Source organism: Asterias rubens, chromosome 18 (assembly GCF_902459465.1).
Source record: "Asterias rubens chromosome 18, eAstRub1.3, whole genome shotgun sequence".
Classification (NCBI taxonomy): Eukaryota; Metazoa; Echinodermata; class Asteroidea; order Forcipulatida; family Asteriidae; genus Asterias; species Asterias rubens.
The window spans coordinates 7192401-7211774 of record NC_047079.1 but is presented as its reverse complement, the minus strand read 5'-3'; the positions used below and the strand labels follow the sequence as shown (position 1 = coordinate 7211774).

The window sequence follows — 19374 nt, the reverse complement described above, 5'->3', positions numbered from 1 at the left end:
TGTATTGCAACATGTGTTACTGTGCAGTTTAGGTTGACCATGTAAAAACATAATTCACTCCAACTGGAGTTGTCAAACACTTTCATTTTGACACAACTATACTTAGCATCCCTAAAGTGCTCAAAAGTTTATAACAAGTGCGCACATAGTCATATAGAGCAGTCACTTATTGTAAGCAGCGTTATTTTACAGCACATCTCGGATTAGTGACGAGAGGTATTGATGCAGCACGCTGCCTGTGGTTGCAAGACTGCTTTGTGTTATAGTGTATTGCACAACTTTTATAATGTTTGCAATGCGTATCATAAATTGCAAACATAGCCGACAACTGTGTGTGAACGTGCAAGTCAAGCGGCACTTCTCATAAAATGTTAATATCGGGTAAAAACCGATTACTAAGGCAGTTAAGTGTAACCATGGTGAAATAATAATGGCACAGTTTGACAAAACGATTGAAGGGCAAGGGCTTGTTAAAAGTTTAATGAAATCAATTAGTGAAACATAAAATAAATAATTCATTTCAGCACAGAAGTAAAAAAAAAGATAGAAAGGGATACAAAATTTACTAATACTATAGTAATAGATAACATGGAGTACTTTAATGACCATTACTCTAACGTCACTGGTCTTTCACTACCTGGCAGATGAAAAGGTGGGACACATTTATAAAAACTTGTTGAAACTTAAACTTTAAGAAGAAAAGGACTTTGCAAGCCCAAGAAAGACACAGTCAGCTCGGAGCAGACAGGCCTTGATCTTTTTAGGTTTCAGTCCTCTTTGGGCCGAGCTTAGAGTTTGTGATTGTTCAAAAATAAATCTTTATGTATATTTAAACCTTGCTTAGCAATTCAAATTTTTCAGGCTTGGCCAAAAATCTCATTAAAACGATACATCAAGTCATCTCAAGTTCAGGGTGACCGAATTTGTCAAAGTTTCACAACTTCTTGAAATTATCTAACTCTTTTATAAATGCATCCAACCACTCTGAATTTATTTATTTAAATTTCTAATAAAACAATTTAAAAATTTAAAAATTGTTTTTTTTTTAAACCAGGTCAACTGCTTTTTTAAAGTACACAATTGAATTTCTATTGTTGGGTCAAGTATTTCCAGAAACATTGCAGGGTAAAATGTAGAAGGAGAAAATATTCAAAAGGTATTATTAATTTAAATTAATATACACAAGGATATGATGTGGCTTAAGTATACTTGGTATAATATGAGAATGTAAGAGAAATATAGAGAAAAAAAATTAAGAATTAAAACAGTTTTAAAGAAGTGTCTTTCTCTAATACTAGAATACATTAAGAACCTTTTTAGTGCCACTAAGACTCAAAAATCACCACAAAACCCAAGCAAGGATGGAATTTCTTATTATATTGAACTCTGATTTCAACTTCTTCAGTTCATTAGCTTTAGAATGCTTAAAACTTATAGTTCAGTTCATTAGCTTTAGAAAGCTTAAAACTTATAGTTATAATTTATTTTTCGGCATATATTTCAAAAAGAACAATGGAAAACACAAACAAGACAATAAGCCAGTCACAATGCCACAAACTAAAAAGATAACAGTGAATTGTAAGTCTTAACCTCCAATGCCACTGGCTACATACAAATAAATAAAACTCTGGATATGTTGGTAACCCATCTCAGACTGTAGAGATAGTTTCTAGCAACCTCCAGATGAGCAAACTCTGGTACTATTCTGCCATAATTGTTCTTGTAGAATAGTTTATGGATGTTCATGGTCTACAGAGTCACTACACAAAAGCTTGCCCCAATTCAGGAGACAAAAGAGCATCTGTCAATATAGATGATGATCCTACGCCACATTGTTTTGAACCAACCAAGCCTGGTAACATTGTGGCATACACATTCTTTCAGAACTGTGTATGGGTGTTCAAAATTTAATTCATAAATGGTTTTGTAAACACACTTAATACAAGTAGTACACACTTTTAAGACAAAAGATTTTATATAACGTTTGACCTTGTAGTTTAAGAGAACAAATTAATAGCCTTCTTATCATTTATATACACTGAGGTTCTAAGTCTACAAGTTCATTATTTTCACCTGGCCCTAGTTTTTAAAAAACGAATTGCTGTCGATCAAGAAGATTGTAGGGGATCAAGTTATACTTTTTACTGGACCAAGTTTCAAGTTGGATATCATTAAGACTTTTCCTTACGTCACATTTGTTAAAAAAGATTTTAAGTAAAGATTTTAAGTATAGATCTTGTAATTCCGTAGAATGAAAAGAAACAGAATCTAACATAAATTTGGCAACTAAAGCTAAATATAGGTCTTTGTATCTTCCCTTTTTCTTGGCTACATCTTAAGCTTCTTTGTACAAATCTCCTCATCCATATCAGGCCCTTCAGTCTCCTCTCTCTGTCTCTCTTCACGCCTCACAAGCATCCTCTCCAAGACCTCAAAGAGGAGATCTTTACCGTTGATGTAGTCATTGTTCACCAGATTGACCAGGTAGAAGGTGTCGTGGATGTGATTGATGATCTGCCGAGATGGGGAACCTTCCTCGTAGATGTGACCCCATTGCTCCTTCCAGAGTCCGAATGCTTCATCCTGCGAGACAACAGGGTAAAGCTTGTGTTAGAACTTGACCAGCAGTCTGTCCCTTTAAACTAAGAAAGTTTAGAGGGAGTTCTTTTTTAGTCTAGGGAAATTGGAGAAAGTGTTTAATATTTTCACCTAAAAACAAAATGATTTGATTTAATCCAATATCAATTTTAAATATGGATGAAAAACACAATGGACTGACGTAAAAAAACATGATGGTTTATGACCAATGACCATACCATAGAGCTAATAGAAGGAAATTAGAATATATAATTTATGTACAATAAATATTTGTAAGTACATTATCCCCTGCCACTTCAATTCTCCGCAGTCTGCTCTTGGTTTAAACCCTTTCATCATCCAGTGAGTTAAGTTAAGTATGACTTTACTGGACCAAAATCACAATCAAAAGCATGCAAATCTGAGCACTAATGTCATTATTCTTTTTAAAATAAAGCTAGATTTTTTGTTCAAAATTCTGGTCCAGTAAAAGTTTGAGCTACAAGCCTTTGGATTTTTTCACCGAATTCGAGCCCTAAGAGTTTGCTGGTGTCAACAGTTTTGTACTTTTTAACTTAGGCCTAATGTTGTTCCTGCATTTTTGTAATAATTTTCTCAATATTCTATATGTGTAGCTAAAGAATGTTATTGTTTGCGCATTGATGCCGCTGCTTATGCACTCTATAAATTATTATTATGTACAAATGAAATAAATAAATAAATAAATAAATAGATAAAAGCAATGATGGTAGGGTTAACTGTAATTCTGAGATGAGCTAGAGATGTGGGAAAGAAAGGCTGAAAAGGGAAATGGGATGGACGAAAGTTTTGAGATCCCATGTAATGTGGATACATTGGAGCATGCGGGATTCGAACCCACGGCCTGTGTGACCTCACAGGGTCACACGCTCTGACCAAGCTGAGCTAATGCTTCATTTTACCACATTATGGGAAAGTTAGTATCAGGGAGGTTAGAGGGTAAAAGGAAAGCCGATAGCAGATGACGACGGTTTAGATGGGATGGGTTACTGGCAGGTTGAAACATCAACCAATTATCTTTTCAGAGGCACCTGTTAAAATGCTGGCAAAGACAGTGAGGAATGGGATTGGATGGGAATAAAGAGTTCTTCAAGGAATATAAAATAGTATGACGAGTGATCTTATGTAAACTTAAATGTGGACGAGACAATGTGAAACAACTCCATGTTGAGTTCAAACACCATGACAAAATGCAAATTAAGTTCAATTCAATATTAAATCAACTACAATAATACAAATATCACCACATCAGTTCATACACGTCTGAACAATCATTGCTCTTAGTTTACCATAGGGTAGCATTTACCAATGACTACCCTTATCTCACCACATGCACAACAAAGGTACATTTCTGCCTGCTGGATAGGTAAGAGCCAGCTTATTCCCTTCCTTCAGAGCTGTGCAGCCAGGAGGGAGGGGCTGAGGGGTTAAGTGCAGTGCTAACAACAAATTAAAAGTACGACCTAGCAAGGCCACAGATTGATGACAACATGCACATGAAACGAAACACATTCTTAGATCCGTTTTGTGACGTTAAAAATTAGGTCAGTATAAAGATGGTGAGTTTGAATATTTAAAAGGTTTAATTTCAAAGTTATATCTTCAACAACTACTGCCTACATACTCACAAGTTTGAGCTCACAAAATAAAATAGTGACATGTTTAGCTCACAAAATGGAACAAAAATTAATTTAAAAACCCCGACCATTATTGCCATGCCCGGAAGTTTCCAATAAATAACAACCAACTAAGAATACTCTACAAATATTGAATGAAAACAAACTTGTGCATTTTAACAGAATACAATCTTGAGGTGAAATCTGGGCTATTCCTGCCATTTCGCAAAGTGAAAATGAATGAAATAGAATTCAAGCCAGATTTGCCATCGTGATTATATTGTGACAATGCAAAGCCTGAAACAAGCAAACAAGTCTGAAGTTTCTCAACCCTACAATAGATCACCTTAACTTTAAAGACTCTTCTTCTGAACATCCTTCCCTTGCCCAAACCTAAATGCACCGCAACCAGCATTGATTTCCTTCCAAACAACCCCTTCTTAAGACAGTAAAAATCACTAAATACTAAGCCTGGGCGACTAGTGAAATTAATCACTTGACTAGCCGCACCTCAAATAGTCTCGACTCGATATTAGGCACAACCAAATTATTTCCAAAGATGCATTGGGAGATATTGTTTGACACTAAAGTAAAATTCAAGCTGAAAGGATTGAAGGTTTGTGTCACTGATGTCTGATGTGTTTCGTAAGTAAATTATTTTGTTGTGAATAGTGTTGAGCGACACAATTTGTTCACCAAGCAGGAAGTCACAACTAATTGTGTAGTACATGTACATGTAGCTGTGGCGGCACGGTTCACAGGTAGTTGAAAAACGGTAGTAGCGACTTGACTAAGCAGTCAATAGTCGTGTTTTTGACACTAATTGCCCAGGCTTACAAAATACCAGGGGATAAAAAAGGTAATCAACACCAAAATGGACTCACCTTCCAAGTCATGAAGCTGATTGGATCGACGATGGTGGGCTGAATAATCTCAGCGCCTGGAAAGACGCCCCAGGTAACGGCTATCGGCCGCTGTCTATCCGTGTTGGTTATATCCTCCTTACCCTAAATATCCATTCACAAGGAGGGGCAAAGCTTCTTGTCAAATTCTCAAAAGAATTACTCAATTTATTTTAAAAAGTAAGAATATTAATTTCGTTGTTGTTGTTTGTTTTTAATTTGGTTACTATTAAAGCTTCCTGTTAAAATCTCAAAAAATGCATTTAAATTATTCTTAAAACAAATAATATTTTAGTGTTTTGTCTTCTTTAGATTTGATTAATCAGCAATGGTGATGTTTTTACTATTCTCTTAATTTCCACCCTTTAACACCTTTAATAATCTGTTCATACTGCGTCATAGTTGACAACTTCACATCAAAGAATAAAACATTACCCTAAAACTGGTATAAGGAGCAATCCATCACATCTCTCTACAATATTGGGAAAAAAAGAAGATTCCTGAAACAAGAGTTTCAATTTGAAGGGTGTAAATTTGACAAGACAAAGGTAAAAAAAAAAAAAAAAACACTTGTATAAGAACTTACATTATGATTGACCACATGATAAGTGACAGCTTGGTAGTCTCTCAAGATGTCCAGCAAGGCAGCAACATTCTCCCTGGAGGTGAAGAACTCCAAGTACGCCTGGATAAAGAAAAACCTCAAAGTTCAATATGGCTCCTTTAGAAAAGTTACTTTTTGAAATACATCCCACCCAATTTAAAGTGTGCTTTTGGACACAATTTCATTGCTCTGCTTACTGCCAAACTCTGCGCTGATGATCACCATTCTTTGCTTACTGTGCAAGCCCTGAATTTCAGTCTGCCCAACTTTGTATAAGGATGATTAATAACGTTGTTTATGGTAAGCAGAGTTGTTAATTTAGGCCCTGATTTGATCACGCCTTGGCTCCAGCTTCCGTTTGATGTTAGAAACATCATAGAACACTGTTCTAAAATTGACAACGGAGCTCGAGCCCAAGGCCTGCTGCTCGTTCCTCTTAAGATGACCTCATCTAGACTTACGCCTTACCTTCTGATAGACGTAGCCATTAGGAGCTCCCCAACCAACGACGGGATCTGATGAAGGAACTCCATTGACACTCGGCTGTGAGTTTATCGTCAAGATGCCTCGCTTGTTGATACTGATGAGTCTGTCACGGAGACGAGATGTCTCCTGAGCAATCTCATCATCGTTCCATGGCATCCTCTTCACCTAAAAGGAGGATGGGGGAGGAATGAGAATACAAGTTAAAAGTTACCGAAGAGCAACCTGGGCCCAACTCCATTTCATTTAACCAGTATACTTGTTTATGTTTGTTGTGCTGTCATTTAGCCTTCGAGAAAAACTGAAGTAATCAGGCCATTAACAATTATTTTTCAATTACAAAATAAGTCCGCTTGGTTGTTAAGCAGTTTGCAACAGCTAATAATATTTTTCTAAAAACTTGTATTCCAGCTTCCCATACCTGATGTCCGTAACGGTTGGGCTCTCCATCCAAGTAACATTTGAAGATCTCAAATACATCTTCTTCACATGAGAGTTCTTCTCCCCACATCTTCTGCAGTTCTTCCTTTGAGGATTTACTCTTCAGATAGAAGAGATGGTAATCCTTGAGATCACCGAAGGCTGGAGAGGAGGAGTCACCCCAGCGACCGTTGGGGAAATCATCCCAGTCTTTAGTTCTAGAACCAGAGAAAATTGTTTAAATAATAATGTTAAATATTGTATCCAAACTGTTCCAACTGTATATCTGAACACAGAAGAAAGTCTGAAATTGTCTATCCCTGGAAGTGTTATTGGTTAGGTTTGGTTAGAAAAAAAATGACAAATATTTTTTTAAAGGAAAAGTTTGAATTTACCGGTGAATGTAACTCTTCGGTCTTGCCCCCCAGAAGATTGGTCGCACATCTTCTTTAGTCCTCATGTGATTGGCGGTCATCTTCCAAGGAAGGGGACGTCGGACAGGATCTTCAGACCACAATCCTAGCTGCTTGAGGATCTCAATGGTTGCTACTTCGCGATTTAGAGTGTAGATATGAAGGCCATGTACCTCACCACTGTAAACAAACTTACTCATTATTTTCATCCTGAATTCATATCCAAATAATTTTTCATTCATTCATTCATTCCTTTTAAAGTCAAAGTCATTGCTAAACTTATATCAGAACTACATACCTTTCAAACATTTCTTTGCACATGGTGACAGCCTGGTGGATTCCATAGTTTCGTATGGCAGCGTCGTTGTCTTTGATTGGCTCAATAATTTTCATGATATCTTCTGGGATGTGTAGTTTGGACAACTTGACGAGATTACGAAGGGAACCGTACCCCTATTAAAGACAACAGAGACCACTTTCTTTAGCCAATCACTATGTGAGCTAAATTCCTTGCCATCCCAAACCCATTAAAATCTAAAAATCCAAACTTGACTTTTCGTAGGCATCTGAAACACACTATCCTAATTTCTATGCAGCAAAGGTGATTTTCTGTTTTTTATTGTTTCTTGCAACTTTGATGACCAATTGAGCCCCAAAGTATGTTATTTGATGATTATGTTGGAATACACCAAGTGAGGATACTGGTGTTTGATTACTAGAATATGTAACCTGCATTTAAAACAAACTTGTCTAAAATTAAATTGCTCACAGTTGTCATCCACAACCTTCAAAAATAACATTCCTCTCAAAAAACATCTTGATATTTTATGTTTAAATACAAAACCAACACAAACTCAGCTGCGCTACTTACCTGAATTGGCATGACTCCAGGAATGATCGGCACCTTGATCCCGATAGCGCGACAATCTTTGTAGAACTTCATGAACTCACTGGCTTTGAAGAAAAGTTGAGTAATGATGAACTCAGCTCCTGCATCCACCTTCAACTTAAGATGGCGCAGATCTTCTTCATAACTTTCAGCCTCGGGATGGCCACCAGGGTACCCTTAGGAGGAAAGAGGACAAAACAAAATCAAGACTAACTCGATGACAAAGTTTTATTTGCAGGCATAAACAATGAAATTTGTGAAAAAAGTGTGCTCAGCGACAATCATGGGTACATATTTTTGGGGTTCATTGAAAACAACTGATGAAGCAGTTGTATCCAATGTTACTTATATCAGGCATGATTTTTTTAAATTTAATTAATTTAATATTTGAGTTTATATAGCACTTTTTCACTCCCGAATGGGTGTCTCAAAGCGCTTCAAATTATTACCCCTGGTCACTGGGCCTTAAACCATCTCAGCTCCCTGGGGAGTATACAGCCTCGTGCAACAAATGCGCTAATCGGCTAAATCAATCACAAGAACCATCTTTTTCCGTGGAATAAAATAGAACAATTTTGTTGATAAAGGGCTGACCTATATTATACACATATCCTGTACACTTAAATTAATAGATTTAATGTGCTAGATATGCAAAGAGTTACTCAGCATTAACAGATTTTTAATTTTGATGTCTTTGTATCAAAAAGTGTACCTATGATTGTGGCTTTTGCAACTGACATTTATGACATGTGTTGAACTTATTTGTGTCGAACCATCAAATAAAAACACAAGTTCTACGAAAACATACCTGCGACACAGACTGTGAACTGATCACCGAAGGTCTTCTTGATGTGCCTCACAAGGTCAACAGCATAATTAAAACTATCCTCAGAGTCCGTCTTCTCCCACTCCAAGTCTCCAGGAACATCTAGAGGAAAAAAAACCTAATATTTTGTGGTTGTACAAAGAAAACTGACAAGTGCATGAACATGATTTGAACTAACGACCTCCGAATTAACATGCTGACACTGTACCACTTTAGCTACTTATAGTTATACTTAAAGAAATCATAAAAATCAAGGTCAGCATTTGAAGATCTTAGCAATGAGGTAGTGTATTGTATTAAACTTCAAAAACACAAGACTGCCAGATTTTTCCAGTCATGCCTTCAGTGTCCCAATGCTAAAATCACTGGACTCAGATTAGTATTAATTTTCAGCCCTGACTAAGATATAAAAAATGTGTGAATCTAGGTCCAATGATTGAACCCAATTGTTTAAACAAAGAACACTCGCTAGCTTCATGCTGGTCAAAATCTAAGAGACAAGGGGAGGGCAGGTGCAAAGTATAAGAAATGCTTGTTTGAATTTTATCTTTGTTTTTGAAACACTGCTGAACAATGGATTGTCAATAAATGACTGATAGTTTAGATTTCGCTGATAATAGCTTGTAAAGATCAATTGTTTCTAAAACAATTATCTTATCTATCAATCATTGTCATTTCTTGTATTATTTGTTTTCTTCTAACCAGTCTTTATTATTATCAAAAACTGTCAACAAGAGGATGTTGTTTATATCGTAAACAGAAGGTTTCATCATCATTGTTTACAGTTACTCATGCAGGTTTGTATAAATGTTTAATCTAAAACTGAAAATATCATCGCCATTCTAATGGCTTGCATGTTTTTTGTTTATCCTAAGCGTTTGCCTGATGTTGAACCTCAAACCAACAATCTTGCCAATTTGGCAACAGGTGTTAAAAACATAACATTATTCTTTGTTATCAATTACAAAATGTTAATGTCAAAAACGAAATATTTATTCTGCGTTATGGATTGAAAAATGTAAAAATTTTTTTTAACCAAAGAAACATCTGTTGTGTAAAAAGGTTTAAGCACCAATGCAAATGATTTAAAACAACAGTCTTTAACATTCTGTGTTTTCAGGGAGGGAATTGAGGTACCCGGTACATGCATGTAAAATGTTGAGTGTCCCTGAAACTATTAGAGTGGGCTTGAGCAAGGCTTGGCAGGGAAAGTGGAGGACAACAAACGACAAAATACTTTACCTCCTCTAAGTGCCAATATGTTGCGTATTCCGCAGTCTTTGGCACGGTTCAGATATTTGGTGATATCGGCCTTTGTCTGCTTGACACATGTCATATGTAGCATGGTTTCTATACCGCAGTAGTTGACTGAGCTGTGTGCTATGGTGATGGAGCTTGTTTCTGTGTCTGCGCCTGGGTTTCCAGCAGGGTGCCATGTGATGTCACAGAATAGAGGACCGCCTTGGAACATACGCTCCAATCTGAAGAAAACACAATTTAAATGCAAAAGGGATGAACAAGAAAAATTGACATGAAACCGAGTCTGATCCTGCAACCCCTGCATTTATAAGCCAGTGGAGGCTCTTCATAGAGCTGCTTAAAAAAACACAAAATGCTGCTAAGCACATCATAAGTATGCTTACCAGAACAGTGTTACCCGTCAAAACACCATGTCACATGTACAATTTGTGACTGGTAGCCTGCTCATTTCTGCTAGCCCTAATGTGTGGCTCTATGAAACGTTTTTTATACTTTTTTGGGAAAATATGGATTGATTATCTGGAAAAATTGTTCATACCTTGCAAGCAAGTTGACAGCTCCATTCGCTGTTCTTGGAGGGAAAAACTCCAATGAAAACCACTTCTCCTTGCACGCAATTCTCTGCAGGATTCGATCAATGAGGGGGGTATTGCAAGGGGAGGGGCTTCGTGATACTGATAAGGGAGTCACGGAGGACCCCTCACTACTGCTGCTAGTCGAGTTACGTTTCCTGGTTCCATTGGATCCATTCGTTCCATTCGTTACGAGACTCATGATGGTAGAATACAGAAGGAGCTTGACTCAGGATGAATGTTGAGATTAATATCTGAAAATAAAAAGATGATGTTGATATTTTATAATTATTACAGGGATTTGGGGCGCTTTAATGAAATACAGCAGCCTATACTTCATTTTAAAGCCATTGGACCCTTTCGGTTCAGAAAAAAAAAATTAAAGTTCACCGATTTACAAATAACTTACAGGGTTTACAGAAGGCAATGGTGAAAGACTTCTCTTGAAATATTATTCCATGAAATGCTTTACTTTTTGAGAAAACAGTAAAACAATATAAATTCTCGTTAACGAGAATTACAGATTTATTTTAAACACATGTCATGACACGGCGAAACAAGGGTGGGTTTTTCCGTTGTTTTCTCCCGACTCCGATGACCGATTGAGCCTAAATTTTCACAGGCTTGTTATTTGATATAGAAGTTGTGGTACACAAAGTGTGGGCCTTGGACAACACTGTTTACCGAAAGGGTCCAATGGCTTTAAGGCAATGGTAAGTGACAAACTGGGGGCAACTCAGTCAAAACAACTGGAGTTTCTACTCAAAATTCATCTCAACTCAGATCCTCATGCTATGAATGTGTAGGACTGTAGGCATAGGGCCAAGTGAGGCCATCATCTTGTGCTTGGCACAAAACAAAAATTACTTTTTATAGCTCCATGTATGCTCTTAGTCTTACACACAACAGCATTCTGTTAAAATTATTTGTATTAAAATTGATTTTTAAAATGTATTTATACTACGTACATGTAGGCCCTATTATTTAATAAGTACTAGGTTGTAAAAATGCGTTTTTGAGTTGACAGTTTTAACCTCTTTCTACAGGTTTTTTTACAAATTAAAAAATGGGTTACAAATGATTTTTGATAGTTTTAATTTCAGCAGCAACAAAACCCTCTGTCTACACTGTCAGTGTCTACACTATTTAATTAGTAATAAAATAAAGGCAAGTCACAAATTGTTCACTAAACAAAAGTCAAATTTTGCATGTGGTCTAACTCTAGCTCTACCCAGTCAAATAATTATATAAAAAAATAACAAAAAAAAAAAAAATTAAATTGTGACAGTTTGAACCTCTTTCTATTCTACAGAGTTTCTTGAAATTAATTCATGTTTCACAACTGAACTCTTATTTTTAGCAGCAAAACCCTCTGCCTGTATCAGAAAATTCCAGTCACAAATTGTTCAAAACAAAAGTCGTAAAAAAAAAAAATTGAACAAAGAAATAACAACGAAATAAAACTGTGAACTTAATTGTTTTCCTCACTACAAAACAAGGTCAACAAGGCCCCTATGCACACCGAAGCCGGGTGGCCAAAATAAACAAGAATTCGTGAACAAACAGAGCTCACCTTTTTAGGAAAGATGTCACAACAAAGTCACAATGTACACACGTCAATGCACTGTGTCGTCTGCAACGATAGCTGTTTGCGATGTTCTGTCGTCGTTGTCCGCACGGCATGGCCGTCTAACCACGAAAGAGAACGAAATGGAATTGCACCAATATTTTGAGGCCTTTTAAATCATGAATAATTCAGTAGTTTGTGTGCGTAGTGGTTGACTGGGCATGTTGAATCATTTATGGGGGCCAATCAATGAGTGGGCTTGGTGAGTGGGTGGGATTTGTTGGTTTGGGTTCACGGATCGATGAATTAGTTTGTAAACAAATTTTACACAAAAAAGGTCAATGCGTACCACAACGATGAACGTGTGACTGACCTGTACAAAACAACAACAAAATGTACACAGTTTTATCGAACAAGCACGCTGAAAATGTCCGCCGTTACGGCGCCCTCTATATATATTGTGGCGCCCTAAATGTGGAGATTATAACGTCTTTTGGACAAACCATTTAAAGGAACACGTTGTCATGCCTTGGATCGGTCGACTTTTGGTCTTTGAAAAGCGTTTGTTACTGTTTGTTATAAAATGCATATGATTAGAAAGATATTTTAAAAGTAGAATATATTGATCCACACAAGTATCACTCGAAATTGCGTGGTTTTCCTTTTACCTCGTCGACAAACACGGTCAGACATTAATAATATGGGAGTCTGTTGACTCCCATAATGGCCGACCGTGTTAGTTCGCACAGTAAAAGGAAAACCGTGCAATTTCGAGGCATGTTTGTGTGGATCAATATATTCTACTTTTAAAATATCTTTCTAATCATATGCATTTTATAACAAACGGTTACAAACGCTTTTCAAAGACCAACTCGACCGATCCATCCCTTTAATTTTCGAAAAAATTACTCATGTCGATAAAATCCATCTTTGCAGAAAGTTTTAGCAAAATTGTAATGCCGTTTTGGGTTGTAATCAATACCATTCAATAATTTAACAAAATTCTGCCATAAAACTTGAACTTGTTCAGGATAGTTAAAAAAATGTATATAGAAGTTACAATAACATAAAATCAATTTAGGGAGAACTGTACCATAAATCCTATACGTACAGACTCTTCGTTTTTTGTTATGCATTCCAGTGCGTTGTGAAATAAGACTTTATTATCCAAAACAAATGACCTTTCTACTCTAGCAGTCTTTATCGAAAGAAGGCTAACAGCACAACAAACAAAAACAGGTAAACATTGTGCAACAAAAGCAGCCAAGTCGACATAGTAATGAATAATACCATTATTTATTCATTATTAAAGGATTCAAATTCTTAAAAATATTTAAAAAAAAAATTATTATAAAATCTTTAACATAAAAATGAGATCCATTCAGGTCTGTATTCTTTTAAACTTCCAGAATTCCCGCCATTCAAGAAACATTCTGGATGCGACTTCCGGATGAGATTTGTCATATCGAAGGCTCATTAAACGTTAACACTTCATTGTTAAAAAATGTATTATATATCTCAAAAACAAGAGTTAGGAGCTCGTCTTTGGTCTACACCAAGGAGGTATAGCGTGAATAAAAAAAGGCAAAGTGCTCTCTGGTACAGAAGGTTGATCATAGCCGTCTGAAGGTAACCCATCCTCCCACGAAGACGACTGACATCAATGCAACAACTTTAAAACTGAGCGCCCTGCTACTGCTCGATGCAAAGTCTTTGGCTGCAGACAAAAGTTATGGAAGGTGACGAAATTATTATAACTTGGGAGCAATGATTGCAATTATGATGTCAAAATGCAATCAGAGTGAATCTTGTGGGGTATTAAGGAGCCAAGCTCTTTCAAGTGTCACGCCTTTTTATATGGCCACGCCTGTTTGAGGGCCACGCCCTGTGAGGTCACTTGACAAGGGGCTACAAGAAGATAAATAAAGATGGCAAATACTCATCCAGAGCCGAGGTAGGAATTGATAACTCTTATAAAAGCAGTCTAGATTGTAAGATGGAGGTGAAAATGTAGAGGGCAAAGAGATGCAGGTTCAAAATAAAGCTGTTGGGCAGTAGTGTATGGATGGAAAGAACTAGAACATGAAATGAAGATAAATCCATTTACTACCCCTTACTTTTTGCAATTTCTTTGAAGACTTGAGTCCAGGGGGAACCCTTCCTATAAAAAACGGGAATCTGTCCGACTGGAGCTGATACTTGGACGTCACCACCGCTGTACTCATTGCCGTCCCAGAGAAACACCCAGTTGTCAGGAGGGAGGTACACCCACCACGATTCCACCCCTTCGTCATAAACAGGGGCAACCAGAAGGTCACGGCCGTATAAATATTCATATTTAATTGAGAAAGACCGCTCATCATTTGCATAATGCATAAATAGAGGGCGTTGAGCAGGAATACCGTAGTCGGTGTTTTCTTGGACTACAGAAATTGTGTAGTCCTTCAGCATGTTGAATATTTTGCTCTGACGGGCAAACTTAACGCTTGTCTCCGAGCTGGAATAAAACTGCCAGTTTTCCGCGGGTCTATTTCCTTCGTGCGTCCTCATGACGGGAGTGAAGGCCGCACATTCGGCGTAGCGTAGCAGGAGCTCTTCTGTCCGACCGATGCCGAACAGCGACGTGAAACCTCCCACGTCAAAATGCGTCAGCCCAAACCCGGTCATACCGAGCGAGAGAGCCGCCGGTATGACCGATGCCAACCCGTCTGCAAGACTGAAATCTACGAACTGATCTCCCGCCCAAGTGACGATGGTGTGTTCCTGAGAACCGCTGAAACCTGCCCTCATCCAGATCAGGATATCGCCCACCATACCCGCCTCCTCCACCACCTCACGATTGAGTTTAGCCCACAGAACGGGCCACTCGTTGTGGAGTGCCTCCCCGGCCTGCCCGCCGTAAAACACGGCATCTGTTGGGAGGTACTCCCCAACGTCCGCCATCCATCCACCGAACCCCAAATCAATCATGTTTCGTGTGATAACGCCCTTATACCACTCTACAGCTGTCGGGTTGGTCAAATCAACAATTCCACAAAAGAATTCCCCGAAATCTACAACGTAAGTATCTCCCGTAGAATTCTTGACCAAAAGATCCTTTTCATCTGCCTCCTTGAACAGACCCCCCTCGCGGTTCAGGTTCGGGTTGATATAGGCGAAGACTCTCACCCCTTCCTTCTTCAATCTCACAATCTCAATGTCCAAGTCAGGGTATTGTTTCTTGTCCCATTCCCAGTTCCAGAATAATCTTGATCCGAACGAAGTTTTGATTCGACCGACCCAATCTTGAATCCACAAACCAGTCACATAAGTTGAATTTCCCTGGAATAAACATACAAAATACTTTTAATTCTAAACAGTAGTTACGATTAAAAAATACTGACACTGTGTTCTTACTGACCAAAACGGCAGATTTTTTAATTTTTTTTATTTTTTTAAAATGTGATTTGAGGTCAAAATCAACGCTCTCATAGGCTGTATATCCGAAGTGATTGCTACAGCTACGGCTACGACTGTTGCTAAGGGCTTAAGAAGTCTACTTCAACGCACGATGAAGCGGCGATCAAGCCGTAGCTGTAACCGTAGCCGCCATTTCGGACATAGCCTTATACCTGTGCATATTTAAGGTAATCCAACATGGCCGCCGTGCCTCCTTGAACACCCAAAATGGCGCCATCATAAGTCCACTCCGGTAGGGCAGGCTGCCGACCAAGGAACGCCGTCAGTTTCCCGACGAGGCCGGTGAACGTCTCGCTCGCCCCGAAGAAGATCTTGCCAGGCTTATTGCTCCAGATCTGGACCTCGTGAAACTCCGGGTAACGGAAATCCAACTCGGAATAACTCGTGGTGTCGAAATGGCAGCAGTATTTCCTAGAGGAGGTGAAAGTTGGTTCGGCCCAATAGGTGGTGTGGTAGTCCCCGCCCCCACCGTCACGTCGATCCGCCTCGAATGTTACTTCAGTTGACTTGTTACGCCCAACGCCCTAATGAGTTTTGGAAAACAAGTTTTGGAGAAGTTATTGATTCATGCATGAGTAGCGCCCAACAGGCTAGTTAGTTTTGTGAAAAAGGGTTTTTAAAGAAGTTATTAATAAAATACTTTCTTGCATGCAACTTAGGAAATTCCACAAAGCAATTTAAACCGGAAGTTCACACCTGCTCTTGAATCCACAACGGGAAGTTGTGACCTCTGAGGTCAAAGTAAGAAAACTGCTCCCCGGCGCCGTAAACGTGCTCCTTCTCATCAGCAAGTAGTCGTACCCAGATGTGATTGACGTCACCGGGAAGGTCCTCAAAAGTTATGACGTCACCGAGACTGCTGTTCTCTTTAGTGAAAGTAACCGTTGTCTGTAACATGATAAGATTAAAAACAAAACAAAAATAAGAAAAATCCTTGCACTTCGCTTGGTACACGTTAAAATGAACAGCATGTAGTTCTGATGGGTCATTCCTGATAATCAGACTATCACCTAAAGCTTTTAAATATAATATTTCTGGTATTGGAACAAAGTGACATGTAGCTCGAAAGCCCGAGGAGATGTAAAAAGGTTTCTTCAAGTAAACCAGTGACACCGGGGTTAACCCCTTACTTTATGGCGTCTGGTTTCTTTTCGTGATGCACTGTGCCAATTTTTTTATTCATAAAATCATAATACGTTAAATAAAAAATGGAAGGTACAGGTTTGGTAATTTCTAAACAAATATTAACTTAAAAACGGACTTGGTAACGAGCATTGGAGAGCTGTTGAAAGTGTAAAACATTGTGAGAAACGGCTCCCTCTGAAGTAGCATAGATTTTGAGAAAGGGGTAATTTCTCACTAGAATAATAAATGACTTCTAGTCTTTTATTCGTATCTGAAAGCACACCCAAATTCGTCCAACAAGGGTGTTTTTTTCTCTCATCATTTTCTCGCAACTTCGGTGACCAATATTAAGCTCAAATTTTCACAGGCTTGTTATTTTATGCTTATGTTGGGATACACCAAGAGTGAGAAGACTGGTCTTTGTACGAGAGAGGTTGGCTGTTGCTGTAGCTCGGCGTTTAGGCCTGTGTATCACCTTGGCGGGAAGATCATCAAAAAGAAAGTTCCATAACAATACCTTCATGGTTCCGTCTCTATGGAACTGGACTCGCATCATCCCTTCCGCATCATCGATAACGGTGACATTTTTCAATGCAATTCGTTCCTCCACGTAGTCCTTGATGACGAAATTACCGAGGTGTCCCTTGAACGAGGACACTCCACTCCCAACGAACAGGAAGGGGGTGCCGGGAGAATGGGCGATCACCTGTAGGGAATAATTATGCAGTAGGATGGTTAGACTTGATTTCAAGTCTGAGATCGCGGTTATTATTATCAGAATCAGCCACACAAAACTTTCCCACAATTAGCAACCAAATGCCAACTCGTAATTTTTATTGACTGAGGTTATTCCACAAGGGGGCGCTCTGTGACTTTTGCTTTGGCTATGTACTGTTTTCATTAAGTAAGTAAATAAAGTGCGAGTTTAAATTAATTTAATAAACTTGATTTAAATAAACCATACACCATGCATGCAGTTTTACTACAGAAAACGTAATTTGTTCAAGAAATAAAGTGTACAATATTCAAAACAGTAAAACAATGCGTACCTGTATTCCGTCCACGTGCACATTCAAATTCTGGCCATTCAACGAGAATGTGAAATTAGCCTGAGATTGCCGCAGTACACACGATAGAAGTAATGTAACTAAGATGAACATCCTCCAAAGGCTGTATGCTGTTGTTGTAGCCATTGTTAAGTCGGAGTAAGTCTATAGTTAAAAAAAGGGTATAATTATGTGATTGCGGGGTAGTTCAATTAAAATGCGTCCATATTTTTATCAACAAAGTTGCTATAATATTTTATGGCCTATTCAATTCGTCGCTCTGTCTGATCTATGACACGTGAGCCTAACACTTGAACAATTATTGGAATACTAAATCCAAGCCCAGGTTGGACTCCTTCATGCAACAAAGATAGAAAAATGTCAACCTTACCTGAAAAATCGCACCAGAATATTGGTGTGGGACTCCCCACAGCTACTTTGACCCGAGTGTATTGGTTATAGCACACCGTCACTCCTGGGGTTAAAGCGCCTATATTCGGCAAAGACTGGTCATCCACCCCATGCGAATTATGATAACATAATACAATGGAGTATTGCAATGTCAAAATAATGCAAACAAAACAGAGATATCCCACCATGGCCTAACATTAATCATGCGTAACCCTATTATGTGGTACTGGGGTAGCCGTGCCTTTGGACTCGGAGTATTTAATTCCGCGTTAAATCGTGTTGGGCTTCAAGGACTTGATTTGTGTTGTTGCTATCAACAGCTCTCCATTGCTCACTGCCAAGTTTTAATGCTAACTCTTTTTGGGAGTAATTACCAATAGTGTCATGATCCTTTAACATTTTGGACAACTAGAGGACCTATGATCCTTTAACATTTTGGACAACTAGAGGACCTATAGCTTTAATACTGGCCGGTCCATGTAGCCTACATGGTAATACAACGATTTAAAAGGCTCACTAAACCACGTTACCTCTTTATTAGGATGTGTCTCCCCAGTCAGTCTACAATGTCATCACAGCAGCACAACAAATATCCACTCTCCGTATTTTGTGCAATAATATTGTCATTCTCCGTGACACCGACAGCTATAGGTACCCCGTTGCTGGCAAAGTTGACCCCCTGTATTTGACGCTTTGTATAAAATATATATCGCCCAAGGCTTTGACAATTGCTCATCCGTGGCACTAGTCTGGATCAGTTACTTCATATGCGCAGAAATTGTGCATGAACCGAGCAGAAATCCTGTAAAGCGCTGACTCCTGACCTTGTTTCATGAATCTCCAGCAGCCTACAGTAGATTTTGGCTTACCTCAGGGGTCGGTACTTGGGCCAAATTCTCTAAAAGCATGTTGCAATTTACATCATCATAATGCCAAAATACACAGCTTTACACCTATTCCTGGTGATTGTGTTATATAGCTCTCGACAACCTCTCTGTCGACTGTATTTTCCATACAAGCAATGTGCTAAAGAGTAAAACCCAACCGTAGTACAGAACAAGTTTTTAAAGGAACACGTTGCCTTGCGTTTCATCCTCTCGCATTGTGAAAACCCGTGTTTTTCTTTTGACTCGCCTGTGAAGGTATGGACTCCACATTGTTCGGT

The 19374-nt window shown here is 38.5% G+C and overlaps 2 protein-coding genes across 2 annotated transcripts; both read right to left on the bottom strand.

Moving 5' to 3' along the window:
• Window positions 1-452: 452 nt before the first annotated feature.
• Window positions 453-12285, bottom strand: LOC117302263 (methylenetetrahydrofolate reductase-like). The gene is made up of 12 exons (XM_033786120.1): window positions 12175-12285; window positions 10568-10855; window positions 10012-10250; window positions 8752-8871; window positions 7926-8119; window positions 7353-7507; window positions 7037-7234; window positions 6643-6859; window positions 6207-6389; window positions 5721-5819; window positions 5117-5239; window positions 453-2583 (listed from the first exon to the last, which is right to left on the bottom strand). Exons 2-12 carry the CDS (start codon window positions 10801-10803, stop codon window positions 2329-2331), a joined length of 2019 nt encoding a protein of 672 aa, XP_033642011.1. The 5' UTR covers window positions 10804-10855; window positions 12175-12285; the 3' UTR covers window positions 453-2328.
• A 1188-nt stretch (window positions 12286-13473) lies between these two features.
• Window positions 13474-18791, bottom strand: LOC117302440 (sulfoquinovosidase-like). The gene is made up of 7 exons (XM_033786388.1): window positions 18740-18791; window positions 17802-17963; window positions 17270-17458; window positions 16324-16515; window positions 15780-16151; window positions 14286-15489; window positions 13474-13885 (listed from the first exon to the last, which is right to left on the bottom strand). Exons 2-7 carry the CDS (start codon window positions 17943-17945, stop codon window positions 13782-13784), a joined length of 2205 nt encoding a protein of 734 aa, XP_033642279.1. The 5' UTR covers window positions 17946-17963; window positions 18740-18791; the 3' UTR covers window positions 13474-13781.
• Between the last annotated feature and the right edge of the window lie 583 nt (window positions 18792-19374).

What these genes read in the sequence shown, in the direction of transcription:
- LOC117302263 (XM_033786120.1), bottom strand. Translation starts at nt 10,803, where the DNA reads ATGAGTCTCGTAACGAATGGAACGAATGGATCCAATGGAACCAGGAAA. An exon ending in GCTGTCAACTTGCTTGCAAG is followed by an intron (nt 10,251 to 10,567) that starts GTATGAACAATT and finishes TGTTTTCTTCAG; the next exon opens with ATTGGAGCGTATGTTCCAAG. An exon ending in GTTCACAGTCTGTGTCGCAG is followed by an intron (nt 8,120 to 8,751) that starts GTATGTTTTCGT and finishes TTTCCTCCTAAG; the next exon opens with GGTACCCTGGTGGCCATCCC.
- LOC117302440 (XM_033786388.1), bottom strand. Translation starts at nt 17,945, where the DNA reads ATGGCTACAACAACAGCATACAGCCTTTGGAGGATGTTCATCTTAGTT. An exon ending in CGTTGTGGATTCAAGAGCAG is followed by an intron (nt 16,152 to 16,323) that starts GTGTGAACTTCC and finishes AAAACTCATTAG; the next exon opens with GGCGTTGGGCGTAACAAGTC. An exon ending in CTTCAAAGAAATTGCAAAAA is followed by an intron (nt 13,886 to 14,285) that starts GTAAGGGGTAGT and finishes TTTTGTCTGCAG; the next exon opens with CCAAAGACTTTGCATCGAGC.